Source organism: Patella vulgata, chromosome 7 (genome assembly GCF_932274485.2).
Source record: "Patella vulgata chromosome 7, xgPatVulg1.2, whole genome shotgun sequence".
NCBI classification, from domain to species: Eukaryota; Metazoa; Mollusca; class Gastropoda; family Patellidae; genus Patella; species Patella vulgata.
The window spans coordinates 18,759,458-18,777,292 of NC_065885.2; the positions used below are offsets into that span (position 1 = coordinate 18,759,458).

Sequence of the window (17,835 nt, forward strand, 5' to 3'; positions counted from 1 at the left end):
CGCTAGGGATTGCCATTCGATTCAAATGGGCACAAAACACTTGACATTTTATTGTTTTAAATCTCCCTAGTGCAAAAACGGAAAATTTGACCTCTTGACCTCCGGGGTCAGAAAGAACAAAGGTGAGTTTAGCAAGTTTACATTTTTATGGAAAGTGTAAATGACCCCATTTGACCCTGAATATGAGAGACTGATTACCACTCAGCATTGTATTCTACACAATGTTTTACTATAGAAAAGTTGGGTCTGGTTTTGTGCCCAATTGATGGACACCCCCACCCCCCACTGAGCCTCCGGTCTAAAACACCAATATATTTGGTCAAGCTTCCAAAGAAGTTAAAATACATAAACACAAACTAATTTTTGTAAAATAAAATTTAATTCTATTAATAACAATGATAGAATGAATTTATACAATTAGAAATTATTTATTTCTTCAACCTAAAAAAATAAGGATGATAAAAACATAACATGCAAAATAACCAAACAATGTTTTATAAAGTTTGAGGCTTTAACGATTTGATACCACATCTACAATGGAATCTCAATGTTACAATGGTTAGAGTCGGATTGTCATTTTTATTTCTGACTGGAATGTTTTGATAAAACATTATATACTATACTATTCATTGGCTAAATTTGATCAGAAGATGCACTAAACTATAATCGATAATTATACAACAAATTTTATTTAATGAAAAACTATATTTGGATTCATGATCATGATGCAGTTAAAACTATTGAGATCTTGGTGAGAAGAACTGAGCACATTGTGATGAAATGATATATTATTTACAATTGATGTATGTGCTAAAGAGATTCTATAGTTATTTCTACTCTGATTACTCCTTATTAACCGGCATATTAAATATTTTATTTATCAGGCAGCAACAATACACACAAGTTTCAGCTTTATATGAATAAACAAATACAGTTGAGGCTGCATTTTTTTTTTTCATTGTAATGAAATTCCAGTTTTACTTTGATGTGGATGATACATAACCTAATTCAACCTTGAGATTGTTAATTCATATGACTGAATCGCAAGTATTTAAACTACCGGAGAAACTCTCAATCTAACCTAAGTTTGAGTATGTTTATTCATGCGACTGAACCACCAGCATGATAAAGATTGCAGGGAAAGCAGTCGACAACCAATATGCTAAAGATTTTATTTAATAAGATACATAAACTTATGTCACTTTCAGGTATTTATTCATGTGGCTGAACTATCCGGGTAGCCAGGTGATGATTTGATTTAATCAGTGGAAAAGATTGAGGCCAGTTTATTTATGTGATAAAGAATTTATTTATCCTGACCGACAGATATTTAATTCTAAGGGTATTTAAAGGAAAACTGGAAGTCCATCAATGAGTAAATTTTGGCATGAAAAAGTTCAGTTTGAAGATTTATCTCTACAAAAATAAAACTTGAGTCGGCAAGTTGTAATTACTTATTGCAAAGGGCATGACAAACTTAAAAATAATGTTCTCCTTTTAAAAGCACAAGAAAGACAAATCTAATTTAGTGTGTCTACAATTATTACAGCACTACTCAAATAAACCATGCCTAAGAAAAACATTTAACTTTGGTTACCAGCAACAGAACAACAATCAGATTCGATTCCAGAATCAGCTTTTGAAAGCGTGGAATCTTTAGAATCACTTCGCAATAACTTTCCTGCAGATTCTTTTGTTGCTTTTGTGTCCACCTCTGCAACAACCTTCTTTGACTTCTTCTCCTTTTTGGGGGATTCCTTTCCAATTTCTTTCTCATCCTGTAATATAAATATTACAAGAAATGATCAATGGAAAAAAACGATGATAAATCTGACAGTATCAGAAATTAATAGGATTCTTCATCTCAGCGTGTAAATTTCAAATTGATCAAATCAATAGGCTTCTTTGTCGCATTAACTTTAACACTGTGTATAAATTTCAAGTCAATTGGATCTAGGACAAAGGACAATACACAGCCAGAAATGAGCAAATAAAACTAATAACCTGAGTTATATCCCAAGGAGGTGAAGCCTGGTCTTTACATCTCTGTAATGCAAACTTCCACACACCATAACCAGACATACCAGTGGTAAACCAACATTTCTCTACAGTGTATAATCCTGTTTAAAATACAATATGTTAAATAATAAATACAGAGATTACCTCCTTGAAACCAATTTATATAGAGAATAAATTATGTGTAGTCAATTTACAACAGAAGGGATGGGCTATACTATATACCGAAAAACACCGGAAAACACCATGTTATACTGAATACCGGAAAACACCGGAAAAACACTAAATACCGGAAAACACCCTAAATAGGTAACCCGGAGAAGGGCTATACTATAAATCGGAAACTAACCCTAACCCAGGCACACAGAGGACCAGGCTCCGGGTTACCTATTTAGGGTATTTTCCGGTATTTAGTGTGTTTCCCGGTATATAGTATTGCCGCTGGGGATTGAAACAGGTTTTATGTCAATTCAGGTTATTTCAGGAACCGATGTCTACCTCTGTAGACATTTTTGTGCAAGTGAAAGAACCCTAAACAGTGTTAATTAAAGAAGAGTAGGCCGATACGCTTTTATCCAAACAATTCTCCCATCTTGCATTGTCTTTGATGTTGACAAGACATTAAACTAAACATGACAAAACTGAAATTTTAAAATAATTGGCAAATTAAAATGATACATACCATCATATCTGTAACCTTCATCTGGAGCAAACTGACTTCTTAATTTATATCCACGTATCACTCGAACTGGATTTCCTGTCTCAACATTACGACTTAAAGCTAAATTACCACGTGTTAATGTCTGGTCTCGAGACTGTGGTGCTGTTCGAAGATTCTGAAATAAGTTATAAAATATTATTTACATGCAATATTTCAATGAAAAATAAAAATTCCTCTCCATAGGCAACCAATGAATCAATTTTATTTTTGGATTTTTTTCTGTATTCATGTATGTCCAACCTGATGAATTATTTGAACTAAAACTTCCGAATAAAGTAAATATGCTCTTTTCAACAATTATGCGTTAGATTTTTTATACTTAAGGAACGCCCAGTACAAACTAAGAATTCTTATTTGAACTAAAACTTTTGAATAAAGATTTTTTATATTTTATTTGAATTGTGCATTTGTTTGTGATTTCTGCGTAATATGTCTTGTCCGTATATTTGTTTTTGTGTAAATTATGTGTGGTGCAGTCCCCCTACACTTACTATTAATAAAGAAAGTCCAGTACAAACTAAAAAGTATTTATAGTGTAGATATTTTCAATAAAATGTTTTGAGAGGGATTTGAAGAAAGCTTTTGACAAATAAATTAGTTTGAATATGTTTCTAGTCCAAATGATATCATTAATTCATACATTTTGTATGAGAGAAGTCATCTTTTAAGCATCACAGTCATGAAGTAAAAGCCCGAATAACATTTATACAGTTTGGACTATCTAGCCATTTAATTGATCTTTGAATTTTCAAACCTTCGGTTTATCAACAGTTCCTTTTAAGTCTCTTCCTCCCTCACCAGTATAAGTAAAACATTCCCCAAGGTCGATATCATCCTCATATCCACCAGACAGAGCTATGGAATAGGTTCCATTTTCACCACCATGGATACCCGCAACCGTAGGTCTAAAAGTAATAAACCATACATATATATATATATATCAATTGAAAGCCTAACCTTTGGTTTTTGAACTGTTCCTTTCAGATCTCTTCCTCCCTCTCCTGTGTATGTAAAGCATTCCCCGAGGTCAATATCATCCTCGTATCCACCCGATAAAGCAATAGAATATGTTCCATTTTCACCTCCATGGATACCGGAAACAGGAGGTCTAAAATGATTTTAGAAGTGATTATTGTAATACATTTTTATGAATCTAGGAGGCCTACAAATTTTAAATTCAAAACTATAGATCTTAAATTTTTTTTTAGAATTTGTGATAAAGTCACCAGAAATATTTATTAATGTGCAATGAATTCATTCATTTTTAAGAGTCACTCAATGTTTATCAGATTTCCTTTGCCAATGTGGGGGTGTTGGATGGTCGAATGGTTAGCACGTGCGCGCTGTATCATAAGGTCTGTCATTCAGTCAACTGGTGGGGTTTCGATTCCCCAGCGTATGTTACAAGGAGTAGGGTCACCTGTCCAACCTTGTGGGTTTTCTCCGGGTCCTTCGGTTTCCTCCCACTTCTAAAGACCCCTACGCACAAGCGAATTATTGAAATAAAATTTAACCATGTGTTGGTCCCAAAATGACCTAGTTTGTGTCGAGTGGACGTTAAACCCCATTTCTCTTTCACTCTCCTTTGTCAATGTGTAGTATATGATGAATAAAACCCACAGATTTTCAAATGTTGTCATTATAACATCAAAAATTTTAACAAAAAATGCATGTATAAACAGTCATGTGTAATGAAGCGCTATATAAATCGAATAATAAAAATGTACACTTATTTTTCAAAAGTCTTCTTCTAGAATTTCGAGACTTACATATGGTTCAATTATATTTCAATAATTTGCTTGTGCAGGGGCATTTGGCAGTGGGAAAAAAACGGACAACCCGGAGAAATTCTTCTACCTTGGATTGTGCCAAGATATCATCTTTTTGCATTATATTTCAATAATATGCTTGCGTGCAGGGGTCTTTGGCAGTAGGAAGAAACTAGACAACCAGGAGAAATTCTACTAGCTTGGATATGCGCCAGAGTGTCGCCTTTTTGTATACGTTTCAGGACCATATCTTATTTATACAATTTTGTAGTAGTTATTTTCTATAAAGATTACATAATACCTGTGCACACCATCTCGACAACATTCCATTCTCGTTAACCAAATAGTTCCTACATCAACACCTACAAGAAAACAAAATGGGGTTAACACATTGTTTATTTTTATTTCCAAATGCCAACAGTCTAGACATTCATCTAATGAAACTGCATATCAAGAATTATTGCTCCATTTTAATTAGAATCAAAGTTATCACATTTCAAAGCTACAACAAATCAAATTTCTTATCCCTGCTTAGCAGAAGCAAAAAAGATCATTTAAAAACAAGTCTGAACTTCGTACCTCAATCAGAATTCAAGTTATTTCGTTATAAATTATCAACATATCAAATTGATTGGCTATGCTTAGTATAAGCCGACAATGTTCATCATCGAACACAGTCAAGACATTCCCTAAATAAACATCTACACAAGGTTTGAAAATTCTATCTCAGTTATTATGTCCCAAAAAGTGTCACAAAAACAATTTTAACAGTCCCTGGTTTTCTTCAACAAAATGAAATGAAATGGAGTTTAATGTCATACTGTTCTGCTCCTAACCTGGGCTAATGAAGACGGGCATACGCCATACAGTGTGCTATGAGGGAAATTTTGCCCGGACAGCGGCACAACGGCCTACTCTTATATCGAATTCCAACTGCCAAGGGATCTTTTACGTGCATTCCAATGTATACACGGGACCTCGGTTTTTCGTCTCATCCGAAGGACTAGACAGCTATCCTTGTCAGGCCCTCCGTCCTGCATCACTGACAAGGGGGAACCACGCCGGAAAAATTCTTCAACAATATTTGGCTTTAGAGGTGAGAGAAAACTGGAGAAGACCCAGCAGGTTAGGTTGGAAACTCCCCTCTTTTTGACATACAAACCTATGATCGAACCGTTGAGTTGCACAGATAAAATAACTTATATTATGATCTATATGGCCACCCAGTCCCATCTACAAAATACATGGGATTGTAATTAACGGAACCGTCCTAGATTATACAGGTTCATGCAGTTGGGTTTGGACGTGCAAATCACAATGATTTAAATTTGTATACGTGATCAAAATTATCACAAATATACTTTTTGGAAGGGTGTAGAAAAATTTCACCTTCAACAGCACCATAGAAATTAGGTCTGTTGGCAGGAACTTTAACATGAGTAGCTGTTGTAGTTTTTCTTCGTTTAATTTTACGCCCATTTTCATCTTCTTCGTCAGATTCTTCATCTTCATCTGGTATGTACTCATCGTCTTTTACTTTTGACGGCTATAATAATAGATATTGATAGTTAAGACAGCTACAATTGATACTGATAGTTGAGAAGGCTACGACATTAAATACTGATAGTTGATATTGTCTATATACATAACTTGATGCCTTAAGATGCAATTTAGAATGAATAATGATCAAGAAAAGATCACTTGACTGTATTTTGGGACAGGGTCACCTGGACTAAAATCTCTGTCTGGGTTTCTGTGAAGACGAATAACAGCTCTCCTTCAATACGAAAACTGGATACTGATTTGTGTTCTTTATAGAACACCATTTATTTGGTAGGTTTCAGTTAGCGATCGATTTTTCTAGGCCTACAGTACCTTTTAATATCAAGGCACTAACATACTAATTTCATTTACTTAATTTCAATCCAATTTATTAGCAAAGCTATATCCTAGTACCTGTATATAACTTACCTTTCCTTGAATTCTTGCAGACTTTCTACGACCCTCTCTTAAAGATCCACAATTTTCTAAATCTTCTTCAATATCTGTAACCGGTCTTTTCTTAGTTTTTGGTCGTGGGAGAACATTTTGTAACGGAGTAGCTTTTCTGACTCCCTTCTTAACAACTTTTTGAATAGGACGAAACTGTGAATGAGTACAAAAAAAAATTTAAATGTATTTTATCAATTTTATGTAAGATTTTATCCGAGTTGTGTAGTGATAGTAATAGTACTTTAAATAAGTAATACGATAAGTTCTCAAAAACTTGATTTATTTTAATCTATATTCAGAAATTTACGATTGTTATGAGATTGAGAGAGAGAGAAATGGGGTTTAACGTCCACTTGACACAAACTAGGTCATTTCAGGACTAACATATGGTTCAATTTTATTTCCATTATTGATTAATCGCTTGCGCGTAGGGGTCTTTAACACTATTAACAGTGGGAGGAAACCGGAGGACCCGGAGAAAACCCACGAGGTTGGACAGGCGACCCTAGTGTACTCCTTGTCACGTGCAACCGGTGATTCGAAACCACGCCAGTTGACTTAATGACAGGCCTTATGATACAGCGCGTGCGTGCTTACCATTCGGCCATCCAACCCCCCACGATTGTTATGACTATGTTAATGTACTGAGTGGATGAAAAAGTGGAAAAATCTGAAAACAGGTTTCTGACAGAAAAAGTGAAACCAAGTCAAAGTGTTGTTTTAAAAACCTAGTCTGTTCTGCTCTGACTGGGCAAATGAAGACAGGACAGTAAAAGTAACAAGATGACTAGTCATCACCATCCCGCACCATTGCGCTTGTTTGGAAGGCATAATGTAAATTAAAAATGAAAATTTGGCATACAAAACGGTATATTTTATCAAATATTGAAGTATGTGGGCTAAAGATTCAATTAACAAACACACGTGTCTCTGTTGATAAACACATTTATCGTTAAAAATGGCTAATTAATGAAACATATCACAACTAAAAATTTACTCCTATCAACTCACCGGGTTCACAAGACCTAGTTGTGCTAAAATCCTCTTGTTGTCTTCGATGTTTTTACGTCTAAGTTCTTCATAAGTTGAAGTAGCCATTCTTGATCTTTAGTTTTAGTGACCTGTATAACCCCAAAGACGCCACATCTCCCGCCAAATTAACCACGTGGTTGGTCACATGATAAAAATATTTGGTTACATGTACTCTTGGTTTTCAGGACCCTGCAGGTTTCTTTATTGAAATTATCGTATGATAACCTAGACTACATGTTTTTTATCATACAAATATGTGTGTGTGAAATAGCTTCCTTGTGACCTGCGATATCACCTCGGTGGAAGCGGACGTAAAATACAACTAACCATCATCATCCGAGAGAAGAAGAAGAAGAAATGAAATAGCATTTTTAACGCCCGCAGACAAATCACACAAATCATGACGAACCCAATAATGCTTTAATTAGACGAAAATAAAGTACGGATGATCGAGCCAAAGTTTTGTCAGGGCAGCGTTGCACTTTTTTTTACCAACATTTTAAAAAAAATATACAAATTACCAGACCGTAGAATTTGGTAGGCATATACATGTAGCTGACTTACGACAAATTCGCACATTAGGCCTACTTGTCTACGTGTGGTATCTAAATTTGTGCTTCTAATATAACTCTTCAAGAGGGAAGTGGGCTACATATTAAATCTCCCACCAAGAAAATAAGCATGTAGGCCTAGTCCTACATAATTTTAAATGATATCACGTACGGTACATGTATATTGTCATTTTCGGAAGTCGGATCAGAATGCCTAGAATCTTTCTCGAGCGTCACTTTGACAAACTCAGAAGCTACATAAAAACATAATGATGCCATTCTCCAAATTACATAAGTACACTGAACTTTTTAAAGAGAGAAATCCAATTTTTATTATGAACAAGATTCAATTTCATTGATGCAATTAATTGTGATGTCTATATATCATTATCTCGCGCTTTGAATGCCCATCCCATGCCACCATCTGCTGATTGATAAAGGATTTAAAGCACAGTACGACCGTGACACCTTTCCCATACCCCCAATTCTCTTAGTAAACTTTACAGTAAAAACGTACCAATTTTGATTTCACCGTTCACCCGCCCCACCCCCTCCTCTCACCATTTTAAATGACATAGTTTGTTTTTGTTTATCTAGAATCCAGCGCTGGTTGGATGGCCGAATGGTTAGCGCGTGCGCCCTGTATCATAAGGTCTGTCATTGAGTCAACTGGCGTGATTTCGATTTCCCGGTTGTACGTGTCGGGAGTAGGGTCGCCTGTCCAACCTCGTGTTTTTTTTCCGTGTCCTCCGGTTTCCTCCCACTGCGCTAAAGACCTCCTAGGCGCAAGCGAATTATTGAAATAAAATTGAACCATGTGTCAGGCCCTAAATGACCTAGTTTGTGTCGAGTGGAAGTTAAACCCCCCTCTCTCTCTCTCTCTCTCTCTCTCTCTCTCCATCGCGGCTACCAATGTAGAGAGCCATGCTAAAACCATCTTATATTGAAACTTGTCTCATAACTAAGCATGCCCCCCCCCCCTCTCTCTCTCTCTCTCTCTCTCTCTCGAATTTACAGCATGAACCGGGCAGAGCTATACATGACATTAAAGTGGGGTGGAACATAAAATTATGGTGGTCTACAGATATCTACTTGCTTAAATGTAGTTATCTCCCCTTCTATGTTGATGAAAATATAGGTTTCTGATAACCAATATTTAAGACAAAATGAAAATGTTAACATTGGCACACGAATCGCGTGCCAGAATGCTCTTGAGTGTTATTTGCAAGATGAAAGGGGCTAAACATACCCCACAGGAGAATACTACCGGTGTAGACTGAAATTTGGACTCAGCGTATTTTGTCGAGCTTAACTGATTGTAAATTACAGTAAACACAGAAACAAATGAATATAAATTAGTGTTCGGCACGAATATTCGAGTCCTTCTACAACGTCTTGAGAATCGCCCTAGGGTGGGAAACATATAGTCATTAGAAAGTCTCTCAAGACTGCAACCATGTAGCCTACCACAACTACAGAGGCTTCTGTTCAATAGTAATAATGGCCTTGTTATAGATGCAGATTACAAATTCATGTGTATAGCTGTGGGTGGTTGTGGACGTCAGTAGGCTATGATGCCAACATCTACAACCATTCATAAACTAAAAGAGCTTAGAAGTTGGTTCCACTGAACTCTCTCCATTTAATTATAGAAAGAAAGAAATGAACACACTAAATATGAAAGGTTTTTTTTTTATATAATTGCATGCCGTAACATTAAAAAGTAATGAAGTATAAATTATTGGTTTTTAAATTATGCAAAAAAGGCTAAATATAGACATGGTTTTATTCTCCATCAAATGAATTTGTAACAGCTCTGCAAAACTACAAATTCAATACTAGTAAAAATATATGATGTACAATAAGAATAACTAAAACTAAAAAAAAATCACCCACCCCCACGAAATAAAATAAAATAAATAGAGTACTGCTAATTGATGCTCGGCCACGTCACGTTGTAACACGTCCCATATAGTAGGGTCGAAGTACGGCAGTTCCGTTCATAGTACGGAAAGTCCGTTCATACTACGTCCAATTTCGTTTTAAGTACGTTGCCCCCCTGTCTAATTGCAGGACGGGGAAAATTGTGAACAGACTTAAAGTTCTAGAGCTCCCAGTTGCTACTATACCCTGCTCGAACACAGTTAATTGTAATTAAAACAGTCCTATCTCTTAGTTTTCGTGGACAACAAAATGGGGCAGGTCTATTGCCTAGCGAACAACATAATCGAGGAAACTTCAATTACACATATATATATTTGTAAATGCTGAACTGAATTGAACCGATATTGGACTGATATTCCTATTAGAGATTCGTCTTTCGCAATATTGTAGTTTTACAGGTGATTCATATTGCTTAAATTGAATTGGCGCACCGGGACTTTAAAAGCGACTATCGCATTACATCTGAAAACACGACGATCTGTCACCATAAGGCCTGTTTTCCATGTAGCAATACGCGTTTTCTCGGCGTTTCCGCGTGCCTTTTCGGCGCCGAAAAGGTCGGTCTAATGCAATGTAATTAGGATCATTACATGGAAAACGGGCTTTAGGATCAATTTGGTAATCTAATAATGTTAAAAACATTTTTATATAAATAAACATGACTAATTAAGAGTATAGTCCCTTTGGTGTAATTTCCAGACTTCGATCTTTGCGTTCTAAGTGATGAGTCAAGCGCCAGAACCAATAGAAACAACAAAGATAAAAAAGAAATAGTTTATTATGTTTCTAGGTGTATGAAGGTGTATCAGAAAATAAAACAATATAATTAATGTAACTCGAAAGCATTATATAGTCGTTTGACATTAAAATTTAAAGCGGCATTGGGACGTTCAACAGAAAAATCCATGTAATTGATTTCATATCATATTCAAAAAAATCGCAGAAGCGACTAATTATTCGCTGAAAATTAAAAGACAATACCAACGTCATAGATTTTACATAATTTGTCAAACATATTCATATTAAATAAGTGAAAATCATATGCTTATTGGTCAAATAACAGGTTCACCATAGGCATTTCAATTAGTCCACTTTCTTGATACTATTACTATTACACAGTAGTGAATTTGATTTTTTTGATTTTTTTAAAAAAAAAGCCGATATTCCACACATATTAACTCGTTTTCAATCACTGCCCATGTCAAGGTAATACGACAAACATCTAATCTCACCCGTTCCTCTGTAAAACAGACAGACATACCGAGAAACTTAATACAAAATTTACGATGAAGTCACAGTCACTTTAAATAAATACAAACAGTTTCAGTGCTTTGTCGTGTTTCCTAGTGGAAAGATTTTCCAATAATTTTATTGTCAGTTTAACTGAAGCTCTGTGAATGAAAGGACATCTTTTAACTTTTGCGACTAAATTTATTTAAAGTTTATATTTTATTTTAACCAAAGAAAATGAGGAATATAGCAATACAGTGTTTTGTATTTTGGATTATTCTCAATCAAAAAGTTATTTGTAGTAAGTATAACTTTCCTGTATTTTTAAAACGAAGTTGGGAAAATCCAAGATATTCGGAGACAGCCGAACGTTGTCGGGTACACACCAGTACCAACAGCACCCTCTCGACACATTCATACCCACTTCATTTTAAAAAATGAATTATGCATGTAAAGATAATTTAGGTTAAAACTGAAGCGATCCTTACATTCTTAAAAGCAAATTCTACTCAGTGTGCTGATTTTGAAATAGAAAGTACAACTATTTAATAGAGAGAGAGAGAAAAAAAATGGGGTTTAACGTCCACTCGACACAAACTAGGTCATTTCGAGACTAACATAATATGGTTTAATTTTATTTCAATAATTGGCTTGCGCATAGGGGTCTTTAGCAGTGGAAGGAAACCGGAGGACCCGGAGAAAACCCACGAGGTTGGACAGGCGACCCTACTCCTTGTCACGTACAACCGGGGATTCGAAACCACGCCAGTCGACTCAGTGACAGACTTTATGATACAGCGCGCGCATGCTAACCATTCAGCCATCCAACCCCCCTATTTAATAGAAGTCCACAAGATATTCGTATGTCATTTTGTATTGACGGAGTTTGATTCCTGTTTAGCACCGATGGTGCTAAATTTGTATACTCAAATAACCAAAAAAGAGGTTATCCATACAAGTCGAAATGTCACTTCAAATAAATTGTATTTTGCAAATAATGTGTCAAGTCTCAGAAGAGAACAGAAATCCCAAGCATAATCTCCATTAGGACCACTATGGTGTGTCCCAAATGATGAGAATTTGTTATGTGGTTAATCTTAAAGACCATAGATCCTTTGAAGTTATCGAAGGTCACAACAATATGCGTACTTATATTAGTGAGGTAAAAATATTCAGAGTAGAGCGAGGACGCCGTTAGTTATAGTGGCGTATGTAGAATTTCCCAAAGTGGTGGGTGCCACAAATACATGTAGATTTAAGTTACTTGAATATTCAAAGTTTATTATACCGGGACGCTATGATAATGTACCACTGATTCGACTGGAAATTCTGGCGAGGCACAATGCAGCTGAAATATAATTATTGGCACAATGAAACGCGGGCAGGAATAAAGTCAATAAGTATGTGCTAGAGATGCACAGTGCTCTAAATCAATGGTTATCATCATTATCCCATTTCCCGTAAAAAAACAAACACACCACAGCCCCCCGCCATTGGTCCAAAAATTATTAAAAATTGAACAATCGTAACGTATGATTTCTTCTTATAAACTTAACAAACAAAAATGAACACATTAGCCTTCTAAAGCATTGGGTGCGTCTGATATAATATTAACATTAATAGTCAACTGGCTTGTAGAAGCTGTCTGAGCTAGACCTCATCAAATTGTGCGCCATATTATTTTACAAACTTATTTTATATCATTTAAGAGATGGTTGTGCGCCACATTATTTTACAAACTTATTTTATTTCATTTTAGAGATGATTTGGGATATTTCGTCTGAAGCATCACTAATCGATGGTACATCTGAATCTACTATAATGGATGGCAGAAGCGAGTATGGATATGACGATAGTTCTGACACGTGTTACAGATCGGATAAAGATAGTGGTCAACCAGAGGCTGGATACCAGTTCATATTTCCTGACACATTTTTTATACATGGTGTCGTCATTACAACTAGTCATTTAGGTAAGTTTACTCTGTTAGCTTGTATGTCACAACATCGGCGCTTTTTTGTCGACATTTTCGTCGCTCTGGCATAACGGCGAATATCGTGTTTTGATAGTCGCGGGTTGCCCACACGCCACTACGACGATAAAGTCGCCCATCGTCCCTTTTTTCTTCGTGCTGGCCTAACGGCGACTCGCGTCTCTGAAAATGAAACGCGCAATGGCTATTTTCAGGTTTTGAAAGTGTCTGTAACACTAATAAATTTTAATTTACCGCTTTGTCATATATCACGATCGAAAGTCCCAAATCATCCAAATTCTCCTCCATTCTGATTTTCTAACAAGAAGTAAAATATGTTAGTAGCCATTGCGCATGTAGCTAACTTCCGAGCCAGAGCAATGAACAGGTCGCCGAAAAAGGAGGTGTATCGTAACACTCCCTTTTCGTCATACTAGCATAACATCTAGTAGTGTTTAACGTCCGCTTCCACCGAGGGTGATATGGCAGACAAATCTTGTTTTTATTATTTTAGAGCACGCGCAGGGATCTATGTTGTGGGGGTACCCGGAGTAAACCCACGGGGTTGAGAAGGTGCACCTATCCCCAAACCACATACGGTCACACCACAAGCCAGAGGTGACCGGTCAGCTAGAGCTCGAAGCGCGACACTCTAGGAAACTACGTCACCCAACCCCCTTAACTGCGACTCTTGTGTTTTTATAGTCGCGAGTTCCGGATAAATAAGTACAATTAAAAGTCGCGTTTTATCTGGAAACACGACGATTTAAATGGATGCTTTCAGCAACCATACTGTTTTTTATATGAAATATATTTTCTAACATCCTAGAATTTATTTATCATAATGATTAGCTATATTTATGTTTTTGTCTTCATGAAATACTCTGAAAGTGGACTTTTAACGACCAAACTATGCCCGATTTTGTGTTATTTGTCTTATTTATTTACACACTTCTCTTATTTACTTATTACATCACTTACTCCACTCAGTGGCGGCGCCAGGGGGGGGGGGGCAAGGAGGGGCATTTGCCCCCCCCCCCCCATTATTATGGTCTGCCCTCTGTTTGCCTCTCCCCAATAATTTTAGAAAATAAAAAAAAGTATTTGTGATACGTTTCGGTAATCAATACCTTCTACGGTGAATAAATCCCACATCCCCACTCAGTCATAAACTTGCATGTTGTAGAGCATTTCCGACAGTCTATTTTTCAAAATTTTCTTGGCGAGGTCCTTAATGGACTCGCTACTTTGGCGCTCACAAGGGGAATTCGTTGAGGTTCGCAAGTCCGTTCGTTTGACATTCTGTTCTCTAGTCGGATAAACTAGTGATCAGGCGACGGACGGTATCTGGTCAGATCTATTTATCTCGACGATCGGTGCCTGACAGAATACTGTAAGACAGCATTTCCGGCAGTCTATTTTTCAAAATTTTCTGGGGGAGGACTCCCTACTTTGACGCTCTTGAGTGGGCTTCGTCGTGATTCGCAAGTCCGTTCGTTTGACACTTCACCTCATCGATCAGTGCCTGAAATACTGCCAGGCTGCATTTCCGGCAACCTGTTTTTCAAAATTTTCTGCGGGAGGCCCCCTACCCCTAGTTGAAGCTCGTGCCTTTGCCCCCTTAACCTTGGACTTTGCCCCAGCTTTGCCCCTCCAATCACCGACGGCTGGCGCCGCCACTGACTCCACTTATGAATATCCATAATATGTAGTCATTGAGTGACATTGGACGATTTGGCACACATTAAAATTGGTTTATCCTACATCTAACCGGACGTGTCGACGAGTGTTATCCTATCATTTTAATTTGTGCGGAGTCACGGTGGCCCAGTGAATAAGACGTTGGTCCGCTAACTTGGAGTTCCCGTGTTGGCCGAGAGAAAGTTCACCGGGATTAACCAGTTTGCTCTTTCTTCAACATGTGTCAGTTATGATTGTCTAATTTTCGATTAAAATTCTTTTCAGGGCTTGGGTACATATTACATGATTTTACGATTGAGGTTTTTGATTCAGAATATAATCGTATAACATGTTATAGAGAGTATGGACAGGTTCCCGAAGCTAACTCTACACTGCTGTATTTATGCGAACACAGTTCCAGTACGACGCCATTACTTTTGACGTCGATCACAGTCAAGAATCAACGGGACACGGGAATATTAACCCTTTGTGAGGTCGAAGTCTTGGGTCGATCAGGATTCATGGGCGTATTCTGCCGGGTCGAAGGTTATACTCTAAATGGAACATCTTACGTCACCAGTTCGATTCCGACCAAAACAAGTTGTTCGATTCTATGCCAACAGTCCAACTGTAAAGTATATAGTATTGTAATTCAAGATGGCGGCTTAATGTGTAATCTTTACAACGAGAACAAATTTATTCTGGAAAAATCGTCAGATAGCGATTTTTATTTCAGATGTTGAAAGCAGGATATAATTATTTGTAACAAAGAAACAAAATGGCGACCTAAAGTTCTTAATAGAAAAAGAAGATGGCGGCATAAAATCAAAAGAAAATTAATGAGAACATTAGATGACCATAACTTTCGGTATTTGACGAACATGCTGTTTACAGCAAGGCTACCTTTTAATGTACATGGACGGAAAGTTTATATTTACTTCGAGTTCGGAAAATTGTGTCTCCAATCGTCATTCTTCGACCAGTCAACCGTAAAAAAAACAACATTAAACAAACATACGTTTATTATGTAATAAATCAGAAAATAAACCGATGTAGTAAATGTGATCTGTAACACAAAATCATCATTATATAGACTAGAGCATGGCACGTGACTTATTGTGTTAACTTTACACCATTCTGCACACAGAGAACTATCTACTTTGAAAACAGATCTCCACTCTTAATGGCCACCATATTAAATACAATAGTATACTATTTAATTTTGTTATGCGGTTCTAATCCGTTTTACATCTTTCAAACACAATATATATATATAACAACAACTTGTTTTTCATTTTGAGTTTTATTTACTTTTAGACACTCGCATAAATGCAGCGCGAGGTATATACTTGTTACAGATATAGGATGTGATATGGTATTTGTTTTGCTCAACAGTTTCACTTTTCAAATGATCATGTTTTATGTCGAATGGCCCTATTGATCGATAGATGTAAAAACCCCAAATCCAATATCTAAGATAGACCTCGGTAGTATTTTCTCTCAAACAGCCTGTTTATCAGTTTGATACATTTTTTAAAATATTTTTCATGATTTTGAAATGGAATATCAACGAACTGAGTTATTTATCGTGAATGATCTTGTTATGTTAACAGCATGTACTTCTTAAATCGAGCTTGGAAATTATTTTCATCAACCCCTTTGATGTTGATGGCTTCAGTAAAATGAAACGAAATGAAATGGGGTTAAACGTCCCACTGTTCTGCTCCGACTGGTCTAATGAAGACGGTCATACGCCATACAGTGTGCTATAAGGGAAATTTTGCCCGGACAGTGGCACTAGTGGAAATTTCCAAGGGTTCTTTTATGTGCACGCCAGTGTGGCTTCTGTGGTATGGAAAACACTAGCCATAAGACTCGAGATTATGAAACATATTGGCTGCTCTTTCAAAAAGGAAAATTCTCTAAACGCGGCTTTCGCTAAATACACTGATATCTCGCATTAGATAAGTGAATGTATTATGTTTTATAAAAAAATGTCCTTAATAAAAATATTCTTTAAAGAAATTTGGCGATTTTAGATTTCACAAAAAAAGCATTTCGTGTCTTTTTAATATTCATGCAATGACAATATCAGTCTGTTTCACAGAGGATTACGAAAGTCTTCTAATAACTCTGTAAAAGATGACTGCTTTCAACACGCCACGTCACATCACGCGGCGTCAATTATTGTTTACATAAGACGTTACTGGTCCGGGCAGAATGGTGCCTTTTACTCATTTTACCCATTTGTACTAAAGAGGACATATTTTTACTTACATATACTTCAAACACCTTTATTTATTATTTTAATGCTAAAAAAATGTTCTAGGATATAATTTGCAGAAGGAAAAAGTTAATATTGGGGGCTTATTAAGCCGCACCGATGTCAACCTATCAGTGATTGTAGCAGCTTAGCGAATATTCACTGCTGATCAGTGCACACAACCTATAATATGGCAACCGCAAAGAGTTTTGAGACAAAATGATCGAGACTGATTTTGCATTTTGATTGGTTGGACAGTGAACCAATCTGGTTAAAACACAGATCCTATTTCGTTTCGTTTTTATAGTTCAAAATTTCGTTTTACTTGTCTTTACTACACTTGGATCTGGAAGAGTTGTTATTTAACTCGTGTTCTGAATGGTGTCAGAGATAAGCCAATGAAACGGTCTGTCACGGCGAGCTTTAGGCGTGTTTTGCACGGAACTGTGGGTAATCCAGTATAATATAGTAACATCAGCGCTGATTGGTTAATCAAATGTCTGACATCATAGGGTCATAAGTCGGTCTTTTGACCCCTGACGTGACCTATGGCTCTAACCTGTCAGATCTTCATGTAGTGTAGGCCATCGAAAGTATAAAAAAAACGAAACGAAATATAGATCTGCATTTTAATCAGATTGACAGTGAACTAGATAGACCAATGA

The 17,835-nt window shown here is 36.6% G+C and overlaps 1 protein-coding gene and 1 long non-coding RNA gene across 3 annotated transcripts; one reads left to right on the top strand and one right to left on the bottom strand.

The window, feature by feature from the left end:
- Positions 1-357: 357 nt before the first annotated feature.
- On the bottom strand, positions 358-7,644 carry LOC126828242 (uncharacterized). Of its 2 annotated transcripts, none has more exons than XM_050557906.2 (8): positions 7,510-7,644; positions 6,478-6,651; positions 5,896-6,052; positions 4,808-4,868; positions 3,492-3,642; positions 2,699-2,852; positions 2,005-2,120; positions 358-1,778 (listed from the first exon to the last, which is right to left on the bottom strand). In XM_050557906.2, the coding sequence occupies exons 1-8, from the start codon at positions 7,594-7,596 to the stop codon at positions 1,584-1,586; spliced, it is 1,095 nt and encodes a 364-aa protein (XP_050413863.2). In that variant the 5' UTR covers positions 7,597-7,644; the 3' UTR covers positions 358-1,583. The 2 variants fall into 2 exon arrangements, with proteins under 2 accessions (XP_050413863.2, XP_050413862.2); XM_050557905.2 differs by lacking the exon at positions 3,492-3,642 and adding an exon at positions 3,695-3,845.
- A 3,648-nt stretch (positions 7,645-11,292) lies between these two features.
- On the top strand, positions 11,293-16,190 carry LOC126828247 (uncharacterized). Its single transcript, XR_007682956.2, has 3 exons — positions 11,293-11,556; positions 13,015-13,227; positions 15,193-16,190. It is a non-coding gene; the product is annotated as an uncharacterized LOC126828247 (long non-coding RNA).
- The last annotated feature ends 1,645 nt before the right edge of the window (positions 16,191-17,835 follow it).